This window comes from Xiphophorus hellerii, chromosome 13, assembly GCF_003331165.1.
Source record: "Xiphophorus hellerii strain 12219 chromosome 13, Xiphophorus_hellerii-4.1, whole genome shotgun sequence".
Taxonomy (NCBI): domain Eukaryota; kingdom Metazoa; phylum Chordata; class Actinopteri; order Cyprinodontiformes; family Poeciliidae; genus Xiphophorus; species Xiphophorus hellerii.
Window position 1 is genome coordinate 1,475,493 of NC_045684.1, and position 18,912 is coordinate 1,494,404.

General features: G+C 41.9%; 1 protein-coding gene across 10 annotated transcripts; it reads right to left on the reverse strand.

Annotated features, from left to right (window-relative positions):
* Positions 1-498: 498 nt before the first annotated feature.
* LOC116731087 (nucleolar protein dao-5-like) lies at positions 499-18,898 on the reverse strand. Of its 10 annotated transcripts, none has more exons than XM_032580583.1 (20): positions 18,645-18,898; positions 10,115-10,228; positions 9,584-9,688; positions 9,400-9,501; positions 9,069-9,272; positions 8,516-8,719; positions 8,335-8,403; positions 7,883-7,987; positions 7,674-7,799; positions 5,990-6,193; positions 5,030-5,137; positions 4,845-4,946; positions 3,969-4,076; positions 3,760-3,885; positions 3,517-3,666; positions 3,047-3,166; positions 2,876-2,977; positions 2,678-2,803; positions 1,303-1,446; positions 499-1,225 (listed from the first exon to the last, which is right to left on the reverse strand). In XM_032580583.1, the coding sequence occupies exons 1-20, from the start codon at positions 18,688-18,690 to the stop codon at positions 1,161-1,163; spliced, it is 2,430 nt and encodes an 809-aa protein (XP_032436474.1). In that variant the 5' UTR covers positions 18,691-18,898; the 3' UTR covers positions 499-1,160. The 10 variants fall into 10 exon arrangements, with proteins under 10 accessions (XP_032436474.1, XP_032436473.1, XP_032436478.1 ...); XM_032580582.1 differs by having other exon boundaries at positions 7,883-7,993; positions 18,645-18,897; XM_032580587.1 differs by lacking the exon at positions 8,516-8,719.
* Positions 18,899-18,912: the final 14 nt, after the last annotated feature.

Below are 18,912 nucleotides of genomic sequence, written 5' to 3' on the forward strand. Positions count from 1 at the left end.
TTGAACTGCTGACTCCCAAAACAATTAATTTAAACACATTTAAAAGCCAATTTTACTCAAATATTTATTTAATTTTATGTTTATGTTCGTAATAGTTTAATTCTTGCTCTTTTTTTAATATTTGCTCTCTGAAAAATATTTTTTATTTTTTCTGATCCCTTATTGACGTTTAAAAAGATAATAGTTTAACAAAAACTAATTTTTGTAAAATATTTTGATTTTCTGTGCAAATCAGTAAATTCAGGATTTTTTTTTCATCCCACTGATTAGTGTAAACGTCTGGCAGCAGTGGAATATCAAATATTTGACTTAACAATAAATAAAAGCACAAATAGATAATTCAAGTCAACATTCAGATACATAATTATACTATGCAAACAATGAGTTCGTCCTGTTTTTATGCAGAAATGCTATCATAACACTGCAGTAGCATTTATCTATAAAAATCATTCCAAACATTTTTATTAATTCTTGAAATTGAAAATGAATAAAGACTCATTTTCAAATAATGTAGCAAATTTTAATATTAACATACATAAAACCTGCACATTTGAACATCAAAGAACACACCACTAGGTATATTTTAAACATGAAACATTTTTCTTAAACGGGACAAATATTATAGCATACCGCAGATCATTGTGAAAAAAAAAGAAAAACAAAGTTATAATTTCCAACACCATCATTTCTCCTCCAAAAAAGAGAGAAAACCTTTTTTAAATCCATTTACACCCAAAACATCACATAATTCAGTAATTCATACTGCCAAAGTTCTTTTAAAGTATAAAAAATGTTTAGAAATCCAATTTCCTTCCCTAAACTTGAAATACTTTGGGAAACTTTTTTTATAGGAGGTGGTTAAATAATTTTATTATGACACTAAACAAGGGATTTCACCTAATTTCCTACTGATATAAAATGAAAATCCTAAAACTAGGTGTGTGTACCTGCATGCAGAGTGGACGACGACTCACAACACGGTCAAAAACATTTTCTAAAAACCAGAAGAAGAACTTCAGGCAAACAGCCACAAATAAGAAAACTGAAACATTTCCGGAACCTGGAAAAGTTGGTCCCAAACCTAAAAAACATGAAACAAAATGTATAAAAGCCTACAGATGAATTCAGGACTAACTAGTTTTCAGGGAAAGTTTTGTCTCTTATTCCTCCTCAGAGGATTTTTCTGGGTTTTCTGCTGTCGATTTCTCTTCGGTCTTTTCTTCTTCTGTGGAGAAAGAACCAAACCGTTAGCGCCCTCATTAGCTGGCTGCAGGTTTAATGGCGGACGGCGTGAAGATTCACCTGCTGTGGGTTTTGTGGCGGCTGCAGCGGACTCTTTGTCTTCAGCGTCACACCTCTTCAGAGCCACTTTCACCTTTCTGGTCACTTCTGCGTGTTTGGCTGTTTGGATGGCAGCCTCCTCGTCTGAAATGCTGCTCGGTACGTCTGAAACAAAAACACCACCATGACCAGGAAGGAACAAACGCCACTTCTGTCAGCTATAAACGATTTTTCTTTACACACATTGGAGTACCACAGGGTCGAGTGCTCGGGCCTAAAACTTTACTTTACCTGAAATACCTGAGCTATCTCTGTAGCTGTGTGGGCTTCCAACCCTGCTACTTTCTCCTGCTACTCTCCACTTTGCATTATTTGCTGTTATTTCGGCGTCTAGCTTTATTCTCTGCTGTTGCTCTATAGAAAGTACGCCTGGTTCCTTCTTTCCCTCAGCCGGTGGCCGCTCATGCTGATCTGGAGCCGTTGGAGGATTCCTCTCCAGTCGTCCCTCTCCACTGTCACCGCGTGCTTTCTCAGAATGAGGGAAAGCATTAAAGTCATGATTCAGTTCAAACTGCTGATTTCTAACTGACCTAAACTGTAGTGTCAGAAAAACGTAGCACAGTTTGATCACATCGTGTGAAGATAAATTGTTTCTTCAGTTTATTCAAAACATGTTTTCTGGAAACAGGAGGAAAAATTTCAGTGACAAATAAAATATTTTTTAATGAAAAAAATAAAACATTAAAAACATCTGGAACTGAAATAAAGTGAAAAAAGATTTGAACAAAAAAAGAGTAGGAAGAAAAATTAACAAAACAAAATATTTAAAACAAAAAAATAAATTTGAAAGAAAAAACATTTGAAGCTGAAAAAAAAAGATTTCAAACCATAAAAACTATGAAACTGTTTCAAAATCTTTTCAGATCCAATTTCATTTTGAATAAAAATTATGGCTCCAAATTAGCTCCATAAAATTGGACTATTTTTATTAGACTGCAGGTACAAAACTAAATGTGTTTTTCAAATGACTTTATTCCTGAGATTTATTTGAGGTTTTCAGGGAACCTGCTGACTGAAGCTGGACCTTTTCAGCCTTTTTGTGCCACATTTTGTTTTAAAATCTGGGATAATTTCCAGCGTCAGTAAAATAAATGCTGCAACATGAAACATTATCCCAGAAACCAACAGATTATCACAAGAAAAATGTCGCTTAAATCCAACGTTTGCTCTTTTTTCCGGAAACAAATAACAATATTTTGTGAATCTAATGATTCACAAAATATTTGCTGAATCTACAGAAATCAAGACAACCAGAGAAATTTAGATCTGCTGTTTACTAAATCATTTGAAAGCGATTTCAAAATTTCCACTTTCATCCCAGTGAAGCTGTTTTTACCTTTCCATGTTTTCTGCTTCTGATTCCTCCGTTTCCGGGTCGAAGCTTTTGTTCTGCTCTTTGTTCTCCAGTTGGAGCGATTCGCCGCAGCTTCGTCATCTGAGCTGTCGTCATCATCCCAGTTTCCTGCCAGGGAAAAGCAGCAAACGTTAAGACGAGTGATTGGCAGCGTTTAGCCTGCATCTGCTGCTGCACAACCTGAGGACTTCTTCGGCGGTCTTCCTCGCGGCCTCTTGCTCTTCGTGGATTTCCGACCCGGTTTCTGCCGGGGAGAGCCGTCGCCGTCGGAAGACGAAGCGTCTGAAAAACAAACCGGCAGGTTAGCGGCCGAACTGATCGCAGAGGGAATCGAACCGGCAACCGGATCACCTTTCAGGGATTTTCGTTTTGAAGCCGTCGCTCTCCTTGATGAATCGTTTGTCGTCTTCTTCGTCACAAGCAGCCGCTCGTCATCAGAGCTGTGTTCGCTCGACGTCTCAGCGTAGTTCACTTAAAAACAAGTTCAAATGAAATGAATTTATTAGTTTCAATTTAGAGGGAAGCATTTTTAAAAGAGGAAGAGTTGAGATTTAAAACCGAAAATAAAGATCTGAAACTAAAAATTAATCAAAGATTTGAAACTAATAAAAAGATTAAAAATTAAAACAAAAACAGGAAAAGAGATTTGAGACAAAATGATTTCAAACTAAAAATAGATTTCAAACAGAATAAAAAATTTTAACAAAAAAAGATCTGAACCTGAAATAGAAAAACTTTTAAAACTGAGAAAAAGATTTGAAGCTGAATTTGATATTTTGAATTAGGAAAAAAACATTTTGGAAAGGCAGATTTGGGCTCACCGCTCTTCTTGGAGGCGTTCCTCTTGGACTTCACAGCCGGAGAGGATTTAGAGAACAGCTGGACGGGTTTCCTCTTCCTCTTCGCAGGAAGTTTCTGAGCAACTTTGGTTAACGGCTCGTCGTCGGAGCTTTCGTCGCGCTCCGACGGCGCTGTGGCGGAAAAGAAAACAACCGCTGCGTTTTATCTCACCGCTTTATTCATCAGGATGAGAAAACAACCAGAAACATAGAAAGTAATCCCACCTTTCTTCTTCCTGCCTGCTGGCTGCTTCTTCCTCCCTGGGATTTTCTTCTTCTTCGCTGATCTGCCTGGAGGTTTGGAGGTTTTCACCTGATGATCGTAGTCCGAGTCACCAGCTGCGTTTGAATCTGAGGAAACAAAAGACAGATAAATATTCCCAGCAGCCTCAGGGAGCCGAGCTGCAGAAACACCAGGATGTGTGAAAAATCACCAGAGTTTCTGTCCTCTGACTCGTCAGATCTGGGAGGAGAAGATTCCTTTTTCTCTCTCGCTGCTGCTTTCTTCTTCTTGGTTAGCGGCTCGTCGTCTTCGGAGGCGTCTGGAGGATTCAGAGGAAAATCAGAACTAAACAAAAACTGTCAAAATAAAACGACAAAAATGAAACTGAAACAAAAAAGATTTTAAATAAAAAAACTTTAAAGTGAAAAAAACCTGAAACTAAAAAAAAATTTAACTGAAGAAATGATTTAAAACAAAAAAGAATTAAAACAAAATAAAACATTTATAACAGAAATAAAGTAAAAGAAAAAAAAAGATTTGAAACTGGAATTTTAAAAAATTAAATGAAAACAAAACTGGACAGAAAGATTTGAACATTAAAGATTTTAAAGTGATAAAAAATTGACACTACCAAAAAAAAGATTTGAAACTGGAAAAAACATCTGAAACTTAAAAAATATTTAAAACGGAAAAGATTTGAAACTGAAATAGAAAAACATCTAAAACCGAAAAAAAATTAAACAAACAAAAAAACAGATTTAAAACAAACAAACAAAAAAACGATTTGACAAAAAAAGACTCCATAGAAGAGAAATCCCACTGGATGCTGAGCCGGTCTAGTCAAAGTCCAGCCCACTGGTGTACTGAAATGATGCACATATAAATGCTGCGTATGCACAAAAACTGCTGTGGTGTGAAAATGTGCATAAATATATAGAAACTTTTCACAAAGTACAGAAATATTTAATATGCAGAAACATAACAGATAAATTCAGGAAATCGTTGTGTTGAGTTTCTTAATGCAACAGCAAAGAATGATTGGAAAATCAGATGTAATTTATTCTAATTAGCAGAAAAGCAATTCCACCTTTCTTCTTCCTGCCTGCTGGCTTCTTCTTCGCTGATCTGCCAGGAGGTTTGGATGTTTTCAACCGGGGATCGTAGTCCGAGTCACCAGCTGCCTCAGAATCTGAGGAAACAAAAGACAGATAAATATTCCCAGCAGCCTCAGGGAGCCGAGCTGCAGAAACACCAGGATGTGTGAAAAATCACCAGAGTTTCTGTCCTCTGACTCGTCAGATCTGGGAGGAGAAGATTCCTTTTTCTCTCTCGCTGCTGCTTTCTTCTTCTTGGTTAGCGGCTCGTCGTCTTCGGAGGCGTCTGGAGGATTCAGAGGAAAATCAGAACTAAACAAAAACTGTCAAAATAAAACAAACAAAATGAAACAGGAAAAAATATTTAACTGAAAAAAATTATTTTAACTGAAGAAAAAGGATTTTAAACAAAAATTATATATAAAATGGAAAATAATGAAACTGAAAAAAATAAGAAAAGTATTTGAACTGAAAAAAAATATTTAAAACTGAAAAAAATAAACTAAAACTATAAAAGAACTTAAAACTGAAAATGAAACCTGAAAAATGAAATTCAAACTAAAAACAAGATTTAAAACAAAGAAGAAAATGATTTGAAAGACAAGAACCTAGAGAAAAGCCTGGATGCTGATCTGGTCTAGTCAAAGTCCAGGCCACTGGTGGACTGAAATGCTGCACATATAAACGCTGCGGCTGCGCAGTGCAGGGTGTGAAAACTCAGCTGCTCACATCAGCATCAAATCGGCCTCGTTTCACCACATCACTCCAATTTTACAACAACTTCACCGACTTCATTCAGGATTCAATTTGAAATCCTGTCGTTTACGTTGAAGGCAGTTCATAACCCGGCCGCCGCTCATCCGTCTGATCTTCTGCCGTTCCCGCTGTTCTTCCTCCTGACATCCGGAATCCTGACCTTCAAAGTACAACTCAAAACTCACCTGTTCAAGTCAACCTTCTCACTTTAAGGCTCTTAGTTATTTTCTGGTTTTGTGTTGTTTTTTTAACCGCCTCACGTATTTTTACAAAAAAATACGGAAGTAATGTGACACAGCAAAAACTGGTTGGAAAATCTCAATCAGAGGTAATTTATACAAATAAACATTTACAGCAGAGCAGAAGAAGAAAGAAATCCCACCTTTCTTCTTCCTGCCTGCTGGTTTCTTCTTCGCTGATCTGGCTGCAGGTTTGGAGGTTTTCACCGGCGGCTCGTTATCGGAGTCGTCGGCTGACTTCCTGTCCTCTGAGGCGTCAGATTTGGGAGGAGAAGAATCCTTTTTGTCTTTTGCTGCTGGTTTCTTCTTCTCTTGTAGCGACTCGTCATCCGATGAATCATCTGAAGCTACGAGAAATGATATGAAGATAGAAAACTCAGCACTAAACACAAACAGAACCCATAATGTCTTCATAGAAGAAAGGTGAAGCCAAGATTTTAAGGTTTTATGGCAAAAACTAAGTGCAGAATCAAATTGAAGGAACTTTCAATGATTAAAAAGAATTATCTAAACACATTAGCACACTGTTAATTGCACTGTTCTTGTGTGAGGTATTCTCAGTGATAAAAGTAAAGATGTTATAGCCTAAAGGCAAGGTCTTCAACATGGAGATAGTCATAAAATTTATGATTAATTAGATATTTTATGTATATTTATTTTATTTCTAAGTTATGTCTTTGAATGTCCATTTATATATATGAATGCAACATTTAATAACATTGTTTTGTTTTATTGATAATTTAACAATAAAAATTCACTTTAAAGCAGGGGTCTCAAACTCCAGTCCTCCAGTCGCTGTCCTGAAACTTTTAGATGAGCCTCTGCTGCACCTGAATATGATAATTAGGTCATTAAGGCTCTGGAGACCTGAGCTACACAAGGAGGAGGTAATGAAGCCATTTCATTCTGTGGCAGATCTAAAAACTGCAGGACAGCGACTGGAGGACTGGAGTTGTATTGCATGGAGGTGTAATACCTAATTAGACCACAGGGTGGCAGTGCTTCTCGTGAAACCGTTGGTTGCGATACATGAAGAAGCAAACAAGATGTAAACAGTCCGTCATATTCTTTGATTAAAGTTTGATAACGTCCGTCAAGCATATATGATTCCCATGAAGATTTAATCATACAAAATTTATTACAGCACTAACTAGTTCTGTGTAGAACTAGTTAGTGCTGTTCTACATAGAACAGCACTAACAGTTATTTTGGGAGTGAAATAACTGTTGTAACATGTTAGCTGTTCGGCGCTGGGATGCTAGTTTTCCCGCTAGCTTAGCAGCTAACCTCTAGTCTCTTGTATTTTGAGTTGGTTCTGCCATATTTTAGGTTAATAGAGTCAAATTTATTATAGTTAGATCTGCAGGTTTATGTGTAAACGTTCCAGATTGAGTTTGTATCGTCACTGAGGAAAAATGACAAAGCCTGTAATAATGTGTGATATGTTAGCTCCGCTAAATGGAAGATTTTCATAGAGAAACGCATTCAGTGAACAAAAATATCTTACATGCATTAAAAGTTCTACATTTTATGCAAATAATATAGTTTGTTCATGAAAGTTACTACTTTTGTATTCAAACATTTTTAAAATAAAAACATGAAATAAAAAAGCAGAATATATTGTATGTATCGAGTGTAAGAAAATAATTGAACCAAAGCAGATGCACCAATATACTTTTTAAGAATGTCAACAAAAAGAAAATAAATATAAAAAAAAGAAATGTAAAAATAAACTAATAAAAGAGGATTACGCTGCAGAGAAATGGTCCCAGACAGCTGCCAACATGGGAAGCAGCAGCAATAGAAGAAGATAGAAAGTAATCCCACCTTTCTTCTTCCTGCCTGCTGGTTTCTTCTTCCTCCCGGGGGTTTGCTTCTTCTTCGCTGCTCTGGGTGAAGGTTTAGAGGTTTTCACCTGAGGCTCATAATCAGAGTCATCATCTGCGTTTGAATCTGAGGAAACAAAAGACAAATAAATATTCCCAGCAGCCTCAGGGATCTGAGCTGCAGAAACACCAGGATGTGTGAAAAATCACCAGAGTTTCTGTCCTCTGACTCGTCAGATTTGGGAGGAGAAGATTCCTTTTTTTCTCTCGCTGCTGCTTTCTTCTTCTTGGTTAGCGGCTCGTCGTCGGAGTCGTCTGATGCTACGAGAAACAATTCAAACAGAACGTAGCTAAAGCACGGTGGTGGAGGAATGATGGCTTGCCACAGCACCTGAGCAGCTTACAGTCACAATCCATTATTTTTTTCGTTTACAGATAATTTTGAGGATTTCCTCTTGTTTTTTGTCTTAAAGTGTTTAATAAAAATGTTTTTCTCCAGAAAGTCGCTCTGCAGTTTGCAGCAGTAGCTTTGTGCCTTTAAGCAAACCTGGCTGATATCCTCATCTTCTTGCAAAATGAGTCAGAAAATAACCATTTATTTTTCTAATTTATTCTGCTAAAGCACATTTCAAAAGCAACGTCTGATTTATCAGTTTTCCCACCTTTCTTCTTCCTGCCTGCTGGTTTCCTCTTCTCTTTTAGAGACTCGTCGTCTGAGGAGTCATCTGAAGCTAAAGTCAGAAAAATTGGTGAGGTTAGGAGGTGGAGGTATGATGCTTTGGGATTTTTTTAGCTTATAAAAACATGACAGTGATCTGAAACAATGTAGAAAAGTTTTCCCACCTTTCTTCTTCCTGCCTGCTGGTTTCTTCTTCGCTGATCTGGCTGCAGGTTTGGAGGTTTTCACCGGCGGCTCGTTATCGGAGTCGTCGGCTGACTTCCTGTCCTCTGAGGCGTCAGATTTGGGAGGAGAAGAATCCTTTTTGTCTTTTGCTGCTGGTTTCTTCTTCTCTTGTAGCGACTCGTCATCCGAGGAATCATCTGAAGCTAAAGACAGAAAAATTAGCACTAAAGAACTCATCCATGAGGCACGGTGGTGGAGGAATGATCATGTGGACGTTTTAGCTGATAAAAACAAAATCTGAAATGAAGAAGCAACAACAAAGAGTAATCACAGCTTTCTACCTTTGTTTTCTTCGGAAATGAAGAAAATAAAAGTGAAGAAGAAACAAAAAGAAGAAAGTGAAGAGAAGGAAAGAAAAAAGTAAAACGAAGAAGAAAGTGAAAACAAATTTAGCAACAAAGAAGAAAAAAGAAAGTGTAGAAGAGGAAAGCAAAAAAGATGAAAGTGAAGAAGAAAGTAAAGAGGGTGAAGTAGAAGAAGAAGAAATCCCACCTTTCTTCTTCCTGCCTGCTGGTTTCTTCTTCCCTGATCTGGCTGCAGGTTTGGAGGTTTTCACCGGCGGCTCGTTCTCGGAGTCGTCGGCTGACTTCCTGTCCTCCGAGGCGTCAGATTTGGGAGGAGAAGAATCCTTTTTGTCTTTTGCTGCTGGTTTCTTCTTCTCTTGTAGCGGCTCGTCATCCGATGAATCATCTGAAGCTAAAGACAGAAAAATTAGCACTAAAGAACTCATCCATGAGGCACGGTGGTGGAGGAATGATCATGTGGATGTTTTCATCAAGACAACGATCCGAAACAAAGCAGCGCCGACAGAAAGTGATCCCACCATTCTTCTTCCTGCTGACTGGTTTCTTCTTCGCTGCTCTGGCTGAAGGTTTGGATGTTTTCACCTGAGGCTCGTTATCGGATTCGTCAGCTGCGTTGGAATCTGAGGAGAAAAAAAGTCAAATAAATATTCACTCCGGCCTCCGGAAGCTGAGCTGCAGAAACAGGATGAGAGGCGAAGTTACCGGAGTTTCTGTCCTCTGAGGCCTCAGATTTGGCAGGACAAGTTTCCTTTTTCTCCTTCGCTGCTGGTTTTTTTGGCGGCTCATCGTCTGATGAATTATCCGAAGCTGGAAAATAATCCAACGTTAAAAAATCCGAACTGAAACCTGTTCTCGTTAAAGCAGGGGTGTCCAAACTTTTTATCACATGGGCCAAAATCAAAATTATAGATATATAAAAAAATAAATTATGTACAGCAGTTTTTCAGTAAAAGTCTCTACATATTTTTATAATGCTACTCATTATAAAAAAAATTTATAAAAAGATAAATACTTTATGTTGTGCTTAAAATTTTCTATTGTGAGAAAATTATGTTGGTAATAATTTTACTCTGATTAAAAGTAAGCAGTTTGAGTTTGTACCTGTGATGGACAGGACAAAGTTGTATCATTCTTTCATTTCATTTGGAGGACCCACAAAATCACTCCAACGGCCACAGACGGTCCCCGGACCACACTTTGGACACCCCTGCTTTATATAAAGTGTTTTGTCACCTCCGCTCTTCTTTGAGTTGGCGTTGTCACATGACTTCTTGTCGTCGTTCTGCGGCCTCATGAGGAGCTTCGACAGCGGGACGAACTCCTCTTCATCAGAGCTGCTTTCCTTCCCTGATTGGTTAATCAGGAAAATTACTGTTAATTTACATTACAATTATTAAAATAAAACTGTAGTATTCAAATGTAAATTGTAATAAGTAAGAGTACCATCAAATTAGGTTTTTTTCAGTAGTTTGTTTTAAAATGATGCACAGAAATAGATGCATTTTTTAGCAATTTTTACATTTATTGAGACACATTTGTTGCCAGGCTTGTCGCATTAATCAATAAATCAATAAATCGCCTGATAAATTAAAACAAGCTCAATAATTTCCATTTGCATGATTCCTGTTTTTTCTCTCTCTGGTGTTTTTTTAGGATAGTTTTGTTTCCAGAGATTTCATAATTCATTTTATTTGCTGTTTCTGTTCTGGGATGTTTAAAATGTCTTCCAGTGTTAAATTTGATTGAAATGTAAAGTTTATTGATCTTTGACAATGTGTTCTTGCATTATTATGCCATTACCATTATATTATCATTTATCGTAATAACTTCTGGGAAAATTTATTGTCTAGAAAAATTTAAGGTGAAAAGCATAACTGTTGCAAATAAAATTAATAATAAAATTTTCTTTAATAAAGTCCATATTGATCCTAATTAAGCCTGTGATTATAACAAATATTTCTGGGTGATAACTTGCCCCAGAAGTTATTGCAATCAGCGATAATATTGTTATACCATATTGGCATAATAATAGGCCTGTCGCGATAAACGATAAATCGATTAATCGTACGATAAATTAAAACTATCGACGTCATTTCAATTATCGGCATTATCGTCTCTCCCGACCTTTTTCTCTTTCTGTTGATGACACTGAATGAAAAAAAGGCTCAACTCCGGTGCTCTCCACTGCCTCCTCCCTTCCTCATTTCCTTAGTGTAAAGCCCAGCGCAGACTACACGATCTTAGAGCTGTCAGCCGACTGTCGGCCCATTTTCAAAACCTGACGGACCACACATTAGCCGACAGAAATCCTAGGTATAACGGTTCGATCGGGTTCATTCCTGCCGTGTGGTGTCCAACAATGGGCACAGAATAATGGCTACAAGTCCAGTTAACTAATCCAATGCTTTACTACAATCTACCTGCAATGCATGTGGCTAGTGTCAGCGTAAAGTCCTGACTGAATGAAAATCATTATAACCTATTTACGTCACCTTAACGAAGAACAGCTGAAAAGTTACCGGGTTTATCAACTGCGGTAGCAATTTCGCTCCAACTCCTCCCCTTGTCATTTCTATATTCTTTGCATGTTGAATAAACATTAATGTTGTTTCCACGTCGGCTGGACTTCGGGTTGCGCCGTGTCAGCTGTTTGGGATTCCCCGACGTAATTTCCCCTCAGAAAACACGGAGGATAATCCGCGCTTTCTGATTGGCTGCCTGTCACATTCAACAGGCTGCGTTAACGATCCCAGTCGGGGAAAACCCCTGATTTAGATCGGAGCGGCAACGAGGATCTACCGTAACACACCACACAATCTTAGAAAGACCGAAGGTCTAAGATTGTTGTAAGGGGAAAAATAGGAGCAAAAAATCATGTAGTGTGAACTATTGCATCAGGTAGTCGATGTGCCCATCTTCTCTATTTAAATCTAATTATTACTGAAGGGCAACATAATATACAGACTTCATAATCTGCACTCTTTGGGTTGAATGCAGTATTTATTTCCACTTTGGCTTTATGTTGTTTAGTTTTTATCAAGTACATTTTTTGTTAATGGAGACTGAGAATCCATTTTGTTTTTGGTTGCTTTGTTTATTTTGTTTATCAGCTCCAGTGTTAAATATTCTTTTGAAAATAAAGTGCATCTATCTTTGGCAGGAAATCACATGCATTATTACATCATTTCCATTAAATCAGTGTAAAAAGATCTTCAAACAATATTATCGTTTATCGCAATAATTTTTTGAGACAATTAATCGCTCAGCAAAATTTGCTATCGTGACAGGCCTACATAATAATAACCATAATTATTACAGTTATAAAAGTTATCAAATGAAGACAGTGGCTCTGCTTCAATAGTTGTATTGTGACTTTATAATACCTCACTCTGTCATGTTGGGTTTGAATGTTAGCCCAAATGCAGAACACAACCACAGGAGAAGTGAAATCAGTTTTAAATGATTTATTAAAGATCACACAATAATCAAAGAGAGAGAGTCGGGGTGGTCTGGTCCAGGGGAATAAACAGTAATGGTAGCAACAGTTCACTGGGAGGGAAAAAAGCAGGGTGGTTAGTTCAGGGGTCGTGGGAGAGTGGAAAACTCTCGGGGGGAAAAGACGGGTAGATCTTACTTGTGGTTGTTGGAGCAGAGTTGTGGAGGGAAACTGGGTTGGTCCGGGGTCTCGGTCCCTAATGGATCCAGGAACAGCGGAGGAGTGCGGCGGGGAGCGGACAGGCAGGCTCGGGTGAAACGGAGACACGGAGGAGTGGAACGGCCGCCAGCCGTGGAGTCCAGAGGAGATTTGCAAACAGCAGAGAGGTGAGTCTGGGAACTCGGGCAACCTGAAGGCAACGGAGAAGAACGAAAGATTCACTAGAAGGTTCAGGCAACAAGGAACTCTAAGAAAAGCTAAAGGGGGGCTCAGAGGTACCGTGACTGGCACAACACTCAGGCGACGTTGGACTGACGGCCCACTCCTATGACTGCTCCGCTGATGAAGGTGATCGGGAGCAGCTGGGGAAAATAATGACGTCACCGCGCTCCATCCGAAACCTGTCGCCTTCTGGTGGTAATATGTAGAACGGCGCGCAGGCAACCCCACCAATAGGACAGAGAGCCCCGGAACACAACAGTACCCCCCCCTCAACGGTCGCCACCTGGCGGCCTAGAAGAGGTAGATGGCAATGAGGAGCGATAGTCTGAAATGAGGGACGGATCTAAGACAGATGAACCAGATATCCAAGAACGTTCCTCCGGACCGTAGCCCTCCCAGTCGACGAGGTACTGCCAGCCGCGACCTCGCCGACGGGAGTCCACGATCCGGTGGACAGTGTAGGCCGGATGGCCATCAATAACACGGGGGGGTGGAGGGGGTTCGGCTGGAGGGCAGAGCGTGCTGGTCCGGACGGGCTTAATCTGGGACACGTGGAAGGTGGGATGGACGCGGAGGGAGGCAGGCAGATGGAGACGAACGGCAGAAGGACTGATTATGGATTCAATGGTAAACGGACCAATATAGCGGGGAGAGAGTTTTCTAGTCATAGATTTGAGAGGAATGTCACGTGCAGAGAGCCATACCTGTTGACCGGGGGTGTAAGTAGGAGCAGGAATCCTCCTGCGATCAGCCAGGCGTTTAATCTGTTCTGCGGTGCGGTTCAGATTGAGTACGGTCGTCCTCCATACCTTCTGACAGCGATGTATGTGGTGGTGGACTGAGGTGACAGAAATATTCTTTTCTTCGGAAGAGAGTAAGGGTGGTTGGTAGCCGAGGGAAGCCTCGAAAGGGGACAGACCTGTAGCAGCGGATACGTGGCTGTTGTGGGCATACTCCACCCATGGGAGGAACTGGGACCAGTCACAAGGGTTGGAGGATGTGAAACAGCGGAGGGTGGTTTCGAGATCTTGGTTGAGACGTTCGGTTTGACCATTAGACTGCGGATGAAAACCAGATGTTAACGAGACATTGGCATTTAATGCAGAACAGAAAGCTTTCCAAACCTGGGAAACGAATTGTGGTCCTCGGTCTGATACGATGTCCTGCGGAATGCCATGGAGCCGGAAAACATGTTTAACCAGAAGTTGGGCTGTTTGGAAGGCAGTGGGTAGTTTGCGCAGGGGAATAAAATGGCAGGCTTTGGAGAAGCGGTCAACAATGGAGAGGATGGTGGTCATGCCTTTAGAGGGTGGCAATCCGGTGACAAAGTCTATAGCTATGTGAGACCATGGGCGTTTCGGAATGGGAAGTGGTTGAAGAAGACCAGATGGAGGTTGATGGGAGGACTTATTTCGGGAACAAACAGTGCACGCCTGAACATAATCCCGGACGTCTTTGTGAACGGATGGCCACCAGAACTTTCGGTTTACTAGGGCGATGGTGCGACTGATGCCAGGGTGACCGGAAAACTTGGATGCGTGGATCCACTGAAGAAACCGGGCTCGGACGGAGGAAGGAACAAAGATCTTATCGGGTGGACAGGAGTCAGGGGCTGGATCGGAAAGCTGTGCTTGTTTTATAATGTCTTCCATCTCCCAGGTTATCACTGCAACCATGCAGCTGGGAGGGAGGATATGGTCGGGATCTCTCTCGGAGTCGTCTTGCGAGTAAAGACGGGAGAGAGCATCAGGTTTTACGTTGCGAGACCCTGGTCTATAAGAGATAGAAAGGTTGAATCGTGAGAAGAATAGTGACCAGCGTGATTGTCGTGGGTTTAGCCTCTTTGCGGAACGTAGATAGGACAGATTCTTATGGTCGGTCCAGACCAACACTGGGTGCTCTGCCCCCTCCAGCCAGTGTCTCCACTCCTCCAGGGCTAATTTTATGGCTAGTAGTTCCCTGTCCCCAACATCATAGTTCCTTTCGGGTGGTGTTAACCTGCGTGAAAAAAAGGCACAAGGGTGAGTCTTATTGTCTTGGGATGAAATCTGGGACAGTACTGCTCCAACTCCTGAATCAGAGGCGTCCACCTCCACGATGAACTGCTTTGAGGGGTCCGGTTGGATGAGGATGGGTGCGTTAGCGAAGAGGTTCTTGAGGCGAGAGAAAGCGGCTTCAGCTTTCGGGGTCCAACTGAAAGGAATCTTTGAAGAGGTTAGAGCGGTAAGGGGCAAGGCTGTCTGACTGTAATTGCGAATGAAACGACGGTAGAAATTGGCAAATCCTAGGAAACGTTGCAGCTGTTTGCGGGTCTCTGGTCTTGGCCAATCTAGGACAGCACGAATCTTCTCCTCGGTCGGCCTTACCTGTCCGCCCCCTAGAATGAAACCCAGAAATGACACGGATGATTTGTGGAATTCACACTTCTCTGCCTTCACATATAGTTTGTTCTCCAGGAGTCTTTGTAGAACCTGACGGACCTGATACTTGTGTTCCTCTAAGGATTTAGAGAAAATCAGGATGTCGTCGAGATAAACGAACACAAAAATGTTTAAGAAGTCTCTTAGAACGTCGTTTATTAGCGCCTGGAAAAAGGCAGGAGCATTCGATAATCCAAATGGCATTACGAGATACTCAAAATGTCCAATGGGCGTTTTAAAAGCAGTCTTCCACTCATCCCCTTTACGGATGCGCAGGAGGTGGTAAGCGTTTCTTAGATCCAATTTGGAGAATACAGTTGCTCCATGAGCTGGTTCGAATGCTGCTGATAATAGTGGCAGAGGATATTTATTTTTAACTGTAATGTTATTTAGACCCCTGTAATCGATGCATGGACGTAATGACCCATCTTTCTTTCCCACGAAGAAAAACCCTGCTCCCAACGGTGACGAAGATGGGCGGATGATGCCAGCGGCTAAGGATTCATTAATGTATTTCTCCAAGGTCTGTCTTTCGGGACGGGAGATGTTATACAAACGGCTGGAAGGTAATGGAGCACCGGGTAGAAGGTCTATGGAGCAATCGTAGGGACGAGAAGGAGGTAGAGACTGGGCCTTTGACTTACTAAAAACAGGAGCTAGATCATGGTATTCATGAGGAATCATTGACAAGTCGACGGGGTCAGCCTCCTTAAGTTCGGCCGGCGGAACCCCTGGGGGAACAGCTGAACGGAGACATGATGAGTGGCAAGAAGTGGACCAAGATTCGACATGCCTGTCTGACCAATTGATTTGTGGATTGTGCTGTTGCAGCCACCGAAAACCGAGGATTATAGGTGAGTTAGAGGTGGGAAACACAAAGAATGAAACGGACTCCCTGTGATTACCGGAGATTATTAGGTGAAGCGGTTTGGTTTGGTGGGAGATTTGTGGAAGCGTCTTTCCATCCAAGGCAGTTACTCGCAATGGAACTGGTAACGGCTCGATTTCTATGGCCATTTGTGTTACCAAGGATTCATCTATAAGGTTCTGTTCGCAGCCAGAATCCACAAGGGCGGACAACGGGATTGAATAATTCTGATAGTTCAAAGTAGCAGGCAGTAATAATCGAGGAGCATCTTTACTTAATAAATGGTCCGCCAACCTCCTCGCCTCTAAAGGCGGACCTGGGGGTTTAAACGGATCGGGCAACGAGCGAGAAAATGACCAGGGGCACCGCAGTAAATACATAGGCGGGCAGTAATGCGCCGCTGCCGTTCCTCCGGAGTTAACCGAGTCCGTCCCACCTGCATGGGTTCGGGTTCCGGGGAAGCTCGGGGAGGAGAAACCCTCGGAGTGGGAGTCAGGCGTTCTGCCGGCTGATTTCTTCGGCTTCTTTCTCTAGCACGAGACCGGATTCTACTGTCAAGACGAATGGTGAGATTTATCAGTTCCTCTAACGTCTTAGGCTCGTCGAGAGTAGCGAGTTCATCTTTTAAAGATTCGTTCAGAGCATTAAAGTATGCACTCTTTAACGCCTCGGCGTTCCAGCCGGTTGCCGCGGCTTTGATGCGGAAATCCACTGCAAAGTCAGCTACCGTTCGGTGGCCCTGCTTGAGATTCCATAACTCCCTAGAATTAAAAGAGTTGTCTGATTCGTGGCTGAAAACCTGTCTAAACTCCTTTAAAAAATCATTAAACGAGCACCCGTACCGTGCGGGGTCCGGGAAACGGGCTTCTGCCCATAATAACGCTCGTTCAGACAACAAGGATATAACATACGCAATTTTTGCGCTGTCATGGGAGAAACTTTGTGGAGAATGGTTGAAGATTATTGAGCATTGAAGCAGAAATCCATTACATTTATTTAGATCACCTGAAAATCTTTCTGGAGTTGGAGGTCGGACATCGGAAAACGTGGGCTGGACTGCGAGGACTGGAGCTGGATCAGGTGCGGGAGCTGGAGACTGAATCTGAGGAAAGACGCGCTGGAGGAAGTCTTTTAACTCCGTTAATTGTTGATTAGTTTCTGTTTGCAATTTGTTTAGTCCCCTTAGTGCAGTATCGTGCGTTTGTAAAAGTGATTGTTGTTCAGACAGGGTTCTCCGTATTGCGTCTGCTGGGCTAAGTGGTTGGCCTGAGTGTTCTGTCATGTTGGGTTTGAATGTTAGCCCAAATGCAGAACACAACCACAGGAGAAGTGAAATCAGTTTTAAATGATTTATTAAAGATCACACAATAATCAAAGAGAGAGAGTCGGGGTGGTCTGGTCCAGGGGAATAAACAGTAATGGTAGCAACAGTTCACTGGGAGGGAAAAAAGCAGGGTGGTTAGTTCAGGGGTCGTGGGAGAGTGGAAAACTCTCGGGGGGAAAAGACGGGTAGATCTTACTTGTGGTTGTTGGAGCAGAGTTGTGGAGGGAAACTGGGTTGGTCCGGGGTCTCGGTCCCTAATGGATCCAGGAACAGCGGAGGAGTGCGGCGGGGAGCGGACAGGCAGGCTCGGGTGAAACGGAGACACGGAGGAGTGGAACGGCCGCCAGCCGTGGAGTCCAGAGGAGATTTGCAAACAGCAGAGAGGTGAGTCTGGGAACTCGGGCAACCTGAAGGCAACGGAGAAGAACGAAAGATTCACTAGAAGGTTCAGGCAACAAGGAACTCTAAGAAAAGCTAAAGGGGGGCTCAGAGGTACCGTGACTGGCACAACACTCAGGCGACGTTGGACTGACGGCCCACTCCTATGACTGCTCCGCTGATGAAGGTGATCGGGAGCAGCTGGGGAAAATAATGACGTCACCGCGCTCCATCCGAAACCTGTCGCCTTCTGGTGGTAATATGTAGAACGGCGCGCAGGCAACCCCACCAATAGGACAGAGAGCCCCGGAACACAACACACAGTGTCTATTACTTTTTTTTAATCATAAGGTCAGGTTTTTTAAAAATCAGTGATCGGCCTGAAAATGCAATCAGTGCAACCTTAATTAAGAGTTGATTATATAATTTGGCAGTAATTTACTGATCCATCCCAGTTAACCATGCGGGCTCGTTTCTAGACTATAGTTAGAAAAACAAAGAGTTTAACCAGGTCAAAGGTCAGAAATAGAGACTCTAAGTCACAATGACCCCCAGCATTACTGGGCCAAGTCCTTTAAAAGCTGTTAGAAATCTAAATGTGTGCTGGGTTTGGATTGCGGCAAAATTTGCATTACATTTTCATAAAACAACCCATTGTTATTTTCAAATGCACGTCTGCAGAGAGTTTCAGCTCCAGTGTTGCTGGGATTTTACTAAAGCAGCACATCAGTTGCAGGGAGGATGAATGGATGAATCTCATGAATCCATGAGAAACCAAGGGATTCACTCGACCTGAAAATTATTTTCTGCACATCTGCAACCGCTTTGTGGTGAGAGCAGCTAAGCGCAGTGATTTCCTCCCAGTTTGTGCTGTAGTAATGAGTAGAAGCGGCTACCTGCAGATCGGTGGGCCACCATGCTGCTAGCAGTGCTGCAGTCCATCCTCACGGTCTCTCACTTCATCACGGCGGGTTTTACTGCCTTTATCAAACCCACCGCTCCCTGCGGTGCTCCAGCAAACAGCACACACGGCCACGGGCTTGTGAAACCCCGAGGAAACGGTTAAAACCCGCCAGTTCCCGCAGTAAATACTACGTTAATAACTGCTTTGTTTTCTTCCGGTTAGCTCCAACAAGAAAAAGGCGGGCGGCGGGTGTTGATGAC

Excerpts from the sequence above, each read along its gene's own strand:
- LOC116731087 (XM_032580582.1), bottom strand. The coding sequence starts at position 18,690 with ATGGACTGCAGCACTGCTAGCAGCATGGTGGCCCACCGATCTGCAG. Across the intron at positions 3,667-3,759 it reads AGCAGGCAGGAAGAAGAAAG|CGCCGTCGGAGCGCGACGAA; the intron begins GTGGGATTACTT and ends TTTCCGCCACAG. Across the intron at positions 2,804-2,875 it reads ACCGCCGAAGAAGTCCTCAG|GAAACTGGGATGATGACGAC; the intron begins GTTGTGCAGCAG and ends TTTCCCTGGCAG.